The sequence below is a fragment of the Lagopus leucura genome, unplaced genomic scaffold (assembly GCF_019238085.1).
Source record: "Lagopus leucura isolate 7727_CA_CO unplaced genomic scaffold, USGS_WTPT01 Super-Scaffold_100071, whole genome shotgun sequence".
Lineage (NCBI taxonomy): Eukaryota > Metazoa > Chordata > Aves > Galliformes > Phasianidae > Lagopus > Lagopus leucura.
The window spans coordinates 89,165-99,162 of record NW_024962313.1 but is presented as its reverse complement, the minus strand read 5'-3'; the positions used below and the strand labels follow the sequence as shown (position 1 = coordinate 99,162).

The window sequence follows — 9,998 nt, the reverse complement described above, 5'->3', positions numbered from 1 at the left end:
CTCCAAAGTCAGGGAATGCAAAACTGTCAAGTTTTTGCACTTTGGAAGTGCCATACTGTAACATGAACAGCCTAGTTCCACCAAGAAAATGAAACATGTAAGACAAAGCGCTCTGTGTAATTGTATCCATGACCAGTTTCAGCTCTCAGGGGCAGAGAAGCCATGAAATCTGGTATGAAGTTGCTACATGGCTACTGAAAATGAGAGGCAGGGAAGAGTTAAATACGTTTGACTCATGCCTCTGTGAAAGGGAAAGGTAACAGTGTGCTCACAGGGCATCGAACACTTGGAGAATCCAAGGAGAAGCTCGTTGTTGAAATTGGCCCTGTGTCAGTTCTCTTGTGGATCAGCGGTGACCCTGCAGCTTCCTTGTGTGGAAAGGGAAACATTCTCTCAAATGTACACAAGCAGAAACCGAGCCAGATGAAGAACTTCATCCCACCCCCAGGAATGATTTTATTCCCACCTTCAGTAACAACAGAATTGGAGAGAAGCCAGTGTTTGGTACACCTAGCCCAGTCCCTTCACCAGAAGAGCTCCTCCATCTTTTAGAGCTAGCAAAGCTAAACCTGAAACAGTAAGACGTGTCTTCATGCCAATACTTTGTTATACTCAAAGTACGTGAGGCAGCTCCAGCCCTGGACTGTTTGGGCCTTACTGCAAATGCTATTTCAACTCTAATGCTTTTATTTGGAAGTGCTCTGTCTCAAAGAAGTCAGCTACTTTGACAGGAGAGGAAATGGATGTTGTGATTATTTCTTTTCCTTCTTGTCTTTGCCCTTGCCTTTGCCCTTGCCCTTCTTCTTTTTTTTTGGCTTGAAGGTAGACCGGATCAAGTAGCCTCTCCAGAAGGCCTGGATGCGGGTGGCAGCGAGGGTCATGACAGCCAATTTCTCCAAAGCCTGCTTCTTCTTCTCCTCATTTACCCTGCGCTCCTCCTCAATCTGGGAATACTCCTGGAGAAGCACAGCATGTTTCTCCATCAGCAGGGACAGCTCGGCCTTCTCCTTGGTGTAGGCAGCATGAACCTCCTCAAACTCAGCCTGCCAAGACAATAGGTAAATACCAGCTACAGCATTATTGAGGGCAATCAGCAGCTTCTCCCTATACATTCCTAGATAAGGGTTCTTTTACCCTTCCTGAATCCAGGCAGACCTGAAACGAGAGCTGAGCTGAACCTTTCCAAAGGGACTGAAAAGGAGGCACGTTCCCAATACCCACGGAATTTCAAGAGAAGCCAGGTCTTAATGTCTTCACTCTCCTCTGAAGAAATACTCTCCTGATTCTCCCTGCATTGCAGACAGCATCCATCCTCAGCTGGGAGCCTGACAGAGCCACAGGTCAGAGCCCTTCCTACATATGCTCTGGGCAAAAAAAAAATGTTCCACTGAAAAGCCAGATCGTGTCAGCCTGCAAAACGCCAAGGGTTTTAATGGTTTAACTGTACTGCAGAACTCAGCAGCACTTTATTCCTTTCCTTTAACAAGCCATGCCGAGCGGAAGGTTACAGGAACCAGCAACGTGGATGTGTGTCTTAGCAATTTCTGCCCAAATCTGCTGGGACATCATGCTCCAGCCAGTCAGCAGACAGAAAACCAGGATACTTGGACATTACTAAACACTTGACAAGGGAGGAATCATAGGATCATTTCTAAGAATGAGCATACAGATCCTAGACCCCTCTCTACGTTTTACTTTGCCAATAATCCAGTAGCTTTCCTTCATCTCTGTGAAAAGGTCAGGTACATGAAAGTAACTCAGGCCATCTCAGAGGTGAGGTTAGGGAGTGCTGACACACTTCTCAGCCTGCTGTGGTTAACATGGATGCCAAGACAGTGGCATGCAGGCTGTAAAGTTTTTTAGCACTTGACTGGCATCTCGAGGGGGACAGAGGATATAGAAGCATGATTTGGACTCCAGACAGGGCCAACGGAACTGAGAATTGAAGCAAAAGTGAAAGCCTTGTTCCCTAACAGCAGGAGGACTTGTCTGACAGAATGTGGCACTTCATCTTCCCCCAGATTCTGCAGGATTCAGCATCGGATGCAACCTTTTCTAAAATAAAAGCAGCAGAGAACGTTGCCACACAAAGTCAGGACAATGATATTTTCCAATGCCCATACGTCTACTGGATGGAGAACTGCCCCTCACATCCACAGCCTGCTGTGTGAGAGCCAAATGTCCATTCAGTAGGGATCCATCTGACTGTGTCAGCTCATGGCAGTAACGCTTTTGGGAGGATACCTGCTTTTCTGCCATGTCTGTGTCATATGCCTGGATCCAGTTCAGAATTTCCGTCTCCACTCTGCATTTTCTCTGAAACAAAACAAGACAGGTTACTTGCAGGCACTTGAAGCTTGGTGATAGAAAGCTGGGAGGAATGGCTGACACACCATAAGGCTGCCTTCAGCCAGACTTGGACAGACTGAGAGTTGGGCAGAGAGGAATCCGATGAGGTTCAACAAGGGAAAGTGGAGAATCCTACACCCAGGGAGGAATAACTGTGTACATCAGTACAGGTTAGGGGCTGAGCTGCTGGAAAGGAGCTCTGTAGAGAAGGACCTGAGTGTCCCAGTGCACAGCAGGGTGACCGTGAGCCAGCACTGTGCCCTGGGAGCCAAGAAGGCCAATGGTATCTAAAAGTACATTACAAAGAATGTGGCCAGCTGGTCAAGGGAGGTTCTGCTCCCCTCTGCTCTGTGCTGGAGAGGCCACATCTGGAGCACTGTGTCCAGTTCTGGGCTCACCACTTTGAGGCAGACATGGAACTGCTGGAGAGTCCAGTAGAGGGCCACAAAAACAATGAGAAGCACGGAGTATCTCCCTTTTGGGGAAAGGCTGAGAACCCTGGGGAAGAGAAGGCTGAGAGGGGTCTTACCAGTGCCTACAAATATCTCAGGGGTGATGTCGAGAGCATGGGGCCAGGGCTCTTTTTGGTGGTGCCCAGTGACAGGACAAGGGGCAATGGGCACAAACTGGAACATGAGAAAGGACTTCTGGACTTCGAGGGTGACACAGCCCTGGAACAAGCTTCCCAGAGGTGATAGAATCTCCTCTGGAGATACTAAAACCCACCTGGATGTTTTCCTGTTCCTGCTGTAGGGAACCTGCTTTCACAGTGGGGTTGGACTAGATGACCTCTAAAGGTCCCTTCCAATCCCTGTGATTCCATGATTCTGTGTAAAATCCTGAGTTAGAAAACAGCCTCATAGCTTTGAGCTCTAGCATCATTATATTTGAGTAGAATATCTCCTCCTTGTGGCAAGCTTGCTTCAGCTGACCTATATTTTGCTCCTGATTTGGAGATTCTTATGGAACAGACCTGCATTGCCTGAGTCCTAAAGCACCTTATCAGCTCTATAGTACAGAGCTGGAGGAGGGCTGAGGATTGAAACCCATCAGAAAGGTATGTTCTGTGGTAGGAAATGAAAACCTCTCATGGAATGAGGCAAGTCATCCACAAACTGGGCCAACCACCCTGGAACTGAAGTAATGGAGAAATAGTAAACATGAAAGCCCTACGAATATGGAGCCTCTTAAAACTAAGCCGTATTTCTAGGTGTAAGACAGTTTAACAGCAGCCTAACCCTGTACTCTAACCAAGTATGCTGTATTTGTACTCCGAGAGAAAGACCAGCCCCAGCCTGCCACAAGCCACATGATTTCCTGTATGACACTGGCCCACGGGCTTCCAAGCCATCCTAGGAGGTCAGATGAGGCACTTCTCAGCTATTGGCACGACAAAGTTAATTTCAGGCCGCTCAGGGGTACAGCACATGACAAGGAAAGGGAAAGGAGGATCTCTGTGGTCAGTAAATCTCTCTGCATGAGCTGAGCAACTCCTCACAGCGATCCCTGCAACTGCCTGGCTGCCCAAAAAAAGAAAAAAAAAAAGAGCCACTGCATTAAAGGAGGTGCAGTAGGATAGCTTGGATTTTGAACGGTGGCTCTAACCTGCATTTGATGCTTTGTCAATTGCCCAGCCTCTTAACTCTGACTAGAGCACAAGCTCTCTGTCGTGCAGTGTGACAGCACTGCTCAGGGGAGTTTCCAGAGCTAGGGAACAAGAGGAGGAACTGTGAGCAGGCTACTTCCCAGCAGCATGGCAGGCCTGCTTTCTGCTGAAATCAGCAGAGCACGAGGACAGCACAGTACACTGACAAACAGCATGTGCATCCAGGAAAAGGCAGGGACAGAACAATCACTTGCAGCCAGACCTGGCAGCTCTACAACAGGTTCTACCATTTACCTTTCTGAGAGCCGACTCTGATGCTCGATGCTCCAGCACCTGCTTATTGAGCTGTGCTTCTAACTGCTGAATGTCCTGCTGTAGCCTGGCACACCTGGCCTGGGAAGCTTGCAGCTCTTCTTTTTGCTGTTTTTCACCTTCCCACTTGACCTGCAGGATGTTGTTCTTGCAGCATTCATCTAGAACTTCCATGCTGTTTTTGAGATCTTTGATCATATTGTCTTTATTCTGAATCTAGACCCAGAAAACCAGAAGGAAATGTCATCAGGGGGTGCAGGTGAAGCATAAAGTGGTCAGGAGGAAAAAGACACCGTTGCAAAGGTGGAGGTGAGTGTCAGGCTCACTGGCACTGCAGGCTGAAGAAGCCTGCCGTGTCTCCAGAGGAGCCAAGATCATCCCTTTGGTTTCAGGTAAGGCTTGGAGTGACTGCCTGGGGGACACAGCTCAGAGGGCCGCCTCTAAGAGGGATCCTCTGCTGGGAGCAGTGAAACACACTTGCTTGTTATGCACTGACAAGCTGCCAAACTACACATAAAAATCTCATGTGTCTCAATTCACAGATCTCCCAGGAGTGGTAGGGAAAGGGGAAAGCAGGCTCTCGTCTCCATCAGAGCCATTCAGTGCAGTGAGCCTGAGACAAAACCTTCCCTTCTGACCCCTCCTGCAGAAAGACAAGCACACACATAAAACAAAGGATTGCTTGTCAGGAGTCCAGGGCTTGAATTCTGGCTCAACCCACAGACTCACGAGAAGAGCCTGGGAAATGCCCATTAGCTAATCCATACCTCAGCTGCCTTCACTGGGGAAAAAAAAAAAAGAAAGAAATTATATCATCACACATTAATTATAAATGCTCCAAGGTAGCTCGCATTAGAGTTGGAAGTCTCAGAAATATTAGTTTTAAGAGTGAAGGCAGAGCTGGCATGAAAAAACATTTTAATCGGAACAATCTCTCTCTAGAATGACTTTCCTTCATTTCACCAGCAGTGAATGGAGCCTCTCTCTGGCAGCTGACACTGTAGTCCTGCTGAAATACTACTGCAGTCATCTGTGCCTGTCCTGCAGCTCCTTTTTAAGCTCAGTAACTTGTGCCATTGAAGTTGGCTTGTGAGGTTCAAAACACGCCAAGCTTAAACATGAAGCATTCAATCAACATTTTCAAATTATATTTAGAATCTGATTTAGAAATCGTTTCTGGAACCTCCCCTTTAGGACCTGCAGGAAAGGGATTGTTTTTCAGCTTACTGAAGTTTTGCTTCAGTGACCCTTTGTCAGAAAACATTTCTCACACTGTCATACCTCCTCATCGCGGGTCCTGATTGCTGCTGCCAGTTCTGCCTGCAGAGCTGTGATTGTTTCAGTGTTTCTGTTGATCCGGAGGGAGATGTCTTCCATGAGCCGAACCGTTTCTTCCTCTTCTGTAGGACTCGTCAGGAGTCGCTCAAGCATAAAATTCCTGAACTCCCCGAAGGCTTTGATAAATGCTTCGGTTGCCGGCTCTCGTGCCCAAACTTCGTGTTTCAGAGCCTTGCAAAGTGAAGGGATGGCCAACAAGAGTCTCAGGATATTTCTAACGCAACATTTCAGATGTTGTCCCAGCAAGTGGAGATTGGTGGTGTCTTCTTCTTCAGCAGCAACAAGCAGCTGCTCCATTTGCTTTGAAAGCTTCTGGTACTCCATCAGGTTGGTTGTGATCTCAGGTCCCAGCAGATCAGCAAACCTGTCCAGAGAGCCGATAATACGTGGGATCAAGGAGCTCAGCTCCAGCTTGGCAATCGTCTCATCCAAGACAGATAGGATTCTTTCTGTCTCAATGCTATTAGGTTTCAACCAGCGCAGATCTAACGCCTTCACGGCACCTGCTGCCATCATTGCCTTCTCTGCAGCCTCTGTGCCCATTACCAGCAATTTGTTTCTTTCCTTTTGTGTCCTGCACTGATACTCAGAGCACAGCTGGAACACAGCTCCCATTAAACACTTGGGACTTCGTTGTTTTCAGGTCTAGAAGAGACACAGCATCTCCTACACAGGCCCTCAGTGTAAGACCACGAAGGCACGGGGCTGCCAGCAGGGCTGACCGCTGCCCCGGGAGGCTGTCAAGCAGCGGGAGCGCAGCCGTGGGAGGGCAGCGAGGGGCTTCTGGCTTTCAAGGCGGTGCGACGAGAGCTCCCAGCTCCTAAGCAGCAGCCGAGGCAGAGATCAGACTGCAGCTCTGCAATCCTCGGGAGGCTATGGGAGAAGGCGCGGGTCTGTGCGGCCGACAGAAGGGCGGTACGGAGCCGCGCTCCCGCAGCGCTTCGCTCACCGCTGACCGGACCGCACTGCCGCCGGCGTCCCCCGGTCGCTAGGCAACCCGTGCGGGGGGGCGGGCTCTTTCCAGACACACTGGAACCACTCAGCGTCTTCGTTCGCTTGACGGGCAGCGGTACTGTCCAATGAAAAGCGAGGAGAGGCCGTGACGTCGCTGGGCGGCCATTTTGGGGGCGGTGGCAGCGGGTGGGTTCAGGCACAGAGGCGTAATGGCCAAAGTCGCTGTTTGCGGCGGGTTTCGAGAAGATGGGGATGCGGCACTGAGGGACGTGGCGGGGCTCGGTCAGCAGTCGGACTACATGATCTTAGCGGTCTTTTCCGGCCTAGGATTCTATGAACCAAGTGGCTCCCAGCTGTCAGCCTGTGCGCACCCGCTATTCCCCACGTGGGCTTTGGACAGGAGCAGCTCGTCTGAATAACGCTGCAGCCTTCTGTCCCTGCAGCCTCTTCGGTGAGGGAAGGCATCGTGCGCGCATCTCTGGCTGCTACGGGTGGGAGCTGGATCCTGGCAGTGCTGGCTGCTGTTGGGATGTATCCTGCCTTTGGTTCCAGTCTCAGCCACCAGCACCCTCTGCAGTCGGCTGCAGGCAGCAGAGCTCCCCGGAGGTGTCGGGGCACTGAGATCACAGCGCGTTATTTTGATCAGCAGAAAGCCTTGCCAGCAGCTCCTGCACGGCCAGGACTGGGAATCAGCCAGCACTCAGACCCGGCGTGCCAAAGGGTGCAGTGCCAGCACGATTTGATCACACAGATCTGGTGTCTGGACCAAACTCTGAGCCCATGCTCAGTGTTAAACTTCCCCATTTCTCCCAATGTTTTCCAACAAGGAAGACCCAGAGGCAGCCAGCAGAACCCACCCCAGTCTAACAGCCTCCAGCTCCTCCAAAACTGTGCTGCATTATTTGCTTCTTGGCACTTCCATGTTTTTCACCACACTTCTTCTTGCTTTATAGAGCTGCTCAAGCTAATTGATGTAGGCAGACACCAGCCTGTCCCCAGTGCCAGCATGAAAGAAGAAATTTATCATGTCCAATCCAGCCAGGTGTGCTGTCCTGATGCTGAGGATTTTAAAAACAAGCGTATGAATCTCTTAAGGAAAAGCAGAATGTACTCTGTGCTGCAGCACTGCAGCAACCAGGGTGGGCAATCAGGGTAAATACCCTCAGTGCTGTGGTTTGTCCATAAGCTGAACTCCATCCTGCTTTGGGGATTCTACCATGACTCCGAATATCCCTGGTTTGGATAAGGACAGAGGAAAGTCAGTAAAATCTACTTGATCTTCTGCTCCTTGAGGGATCCTTCTTCAATGCCTCATTCCTTGTTTGTTTGTTTGTTTTTTTCTTCCTAGTGCCTTAAGTTACCAATTTTTCTTCTTTTTCTAGTGAGGGGTTTGTCTGCACCCTCTGGCTCTCTGATCCAAGCAGCCATGACACGTTTTGGATCCTCTCTAAAGGCACAGGAAGGAGAGACCAAGACAAGCCCCCAAAAATCTTCTAGTGGCTTTCCATTACTTTTCTACTGCCTCAGAGGAAAGCAATCCTTTGGAAGGCTTTTTGCCTCTTACGGCTGTGCTGCTGCTCAGCCCATGCCCTCACATCAGCCTCATCCATATGAAAGGAGTAGAACCCGACAGCGAGGGATGGTGCTGTTTATTGCTGTAAGCAGGCTGAGCACTGGCTTCCAGGAAGGACGAGCTGAAAATCCAAGCAAGCAGCTGAGAAACACAGCAGTCAGCTCAGCACAGCCTGCGGGAGGAGCTCTCTGGACGTTTCTCCCAATCCCTTCTCACGTCCCTTTGCTCGCAGCCTGGCCGCAGCAGCAGGGGCAGATGGCTTTCTACCTCTGCGGCTGAACACCTCCAGGGATTTTTCAAACCTTTCTGATGCCTTCTTCCACCGGGCTGTTTTTCTGTCCTGTTCTTTCACAAATTGCTGCTTCAACCGTTGGTGGTAACGTTCAATCTTCTTTTTGGCCTCTTCCAAGTGCTTTACCTTTAAGAAGGCAAATGTAAGACCTTATATCCTAACTTCAACGTAAAGATCTTAAAAGTGATGCTTGTCTCTGTGAAAGACATCCTGCCAGGTCCCTCCCTCCCTGCCGCAAAGGTGACCTCAAAGCTCCAAAGAAGCTCCAAAATCCATAATTACCACTTTAAACATTGATCTGATTAAAAAATAAAAATAAAAAAATGGAATCGTAGGATCATTAAGGTTGGAAAAGACTTCCAAGATGGCCAAGTCCAACCCCAACCCATCCCCTAACCGTGTCCTTCAGTTCCACACTGCAGGAGCTGCCCAGCTACCAGAGCAGCACTGGTTTTGCTGATGCACTCGTGCTAATTCACTCACAGCAGCTGCGCTGCCCCAACTCCTTGAAACCCATAACTCTGCGTGTTCTGCTGAGCACGGAGCACACAGGTGCCCATCAGCCCCGGTTGAGGGAATGGTGAACGGAGGAAAAGACATCTCAGCTCCCCCCTGTGAAGCTGCTGATGAGGATCCTCAACATGTCAGTGTCCAGCTCTGCCTGATGACACCCTGAATTGTAATTCCAGACTTCACCTGGCATCCTCACTTCCCGCAGGAGAGGGCGTCTCGCCTGCCATGGCTCACGGACTCATTACTGCTCAAAGCACAAGGCCTTAGGGGGCAATCAGGCAGCTGAGATGTTGTAAAACCTTTGGCTAATTCCCATTCCTGGGAGGACAGGTGTCGACGTGTTGCTCATGTCTCACTGCAGGGCTATTTTAGCAATGACATCTAAGGGCAGATTCGGTCTGACCACTCCAGCATTTGTTTCCCTCTCTGCTGCACAGAGCCCCAGAGCAGAGTAAAGCCCCTGGCATCTGCATTAGGACCTGGCAGGCTGAAGATTTAAGGGCTGAAGTGATGATTTCAGGGTTCTGAGGAACTGGGAGCAAAGCATTTGCACAAGACATTCTTCAGCCATTCGTCATCTGTGGCTCTTGCTGCCAGGGGATGAGGAACTCCCTCCTTTTTTTCCAAAGCACAGCCTCCAAAACACAGCAGAGAGCACAGCAAACCTTCCCCTATGCTGGCAGGATGGCGGCCCAGGGGAGGGAGGTTGTCACCTTCTTCTCCAGGAGCAGCAGGGTATGGTGGCTGGAGCGGCCGGCTGATCGGGACAGGGAGCTGCAGAGCTCATGGTCACCCACACTGATGTCAAAGTCCACAACACAGCTGCTCCAGGCAATAGGAAATCGGGTCACACAGAGTGGGGTACGAGCAAAGCCTTTTTTGGGGTGCGTGGGGACCTGGTGTGGTTGTGTAAGGGGTCCCACCATCTCTGATCTGGTGTGAGGGGTCCCATGGATCCCAACCAGTGGGAGGGGTCCCACAATCCACATAATGATGTGAGGGATCCCACCATCCCCATACTAGTGTGAGGGGTTCTGCAGCCCCAGGTCAGTGTGTTCTAA

The 9,998-nt window shown here is 50.2% G+C and overlaps 1 protein-coding gene across 2 annotated transcripts; it reads right to left on the bottom strand.

The window, feature by feature from the left end:
• Positions 1–432: 432 nt before the first annotated feature.
• On the bottom strand, positions 433–6,550 carry IQCD (IQ motif containing D). 2 transcript variants are annotated; one of them, XM_042887034.1, is made up of 4 exons: positions 5,549–6,550; positions 4,250–4,483; positions 2,245–2,316; positions 433–1,043 (listed from the first exon to the last, which is right to left on the bottom strand). In XM_042887034.1, exons 1-4 carry the CDS (start codon positions 6,218–6,220, stop codon positions 753–755), a joined length of 1,269 nt encoding a protein of 422 aa, XP_042742968.1. In that variant the 5' UTR covers positions 6,221–6,550; the 3' UTR covers positions 433–752. The 2 variants fall into 2 exon arrangements, with proteins under 2 accessions (XP_042742968.1, XP_042742969.1); XM_042887035.1 differs by lacking the exon at positions 2,245–2,316.
• Positions 6,551–9,998: the final 3,448 nt, after the last annotated feature.

What these genes read in the sequence shown, in the direction of transcription:
- IQCD (XM_042887034.1), bottom strand. Translation starts at nt 6,220, where the DNA reads ATGGGAGCTGTGTTCCAGCTGTGCTCTGAGTATCAGTGCAGGACACAA. An exon ending in TCAGGACCCGCGATGAGGAG is followed by an intron (nt 4,484 to 5,548) that starts GTATGACAGTGT and finishes TTCTGGGTCTAG; the next exon opens with ATTCAGAATAAAGACAATAT. An exon ending in CAGAGTCGGCTCTCAGAAAG is followed by an intron (nt 2,317 to 4,249) that starts GTAAATGGTAGA and finishes GTTTTGTTTCAG; the next exon opens with AGAAAATGCAGAGTGGAGAC.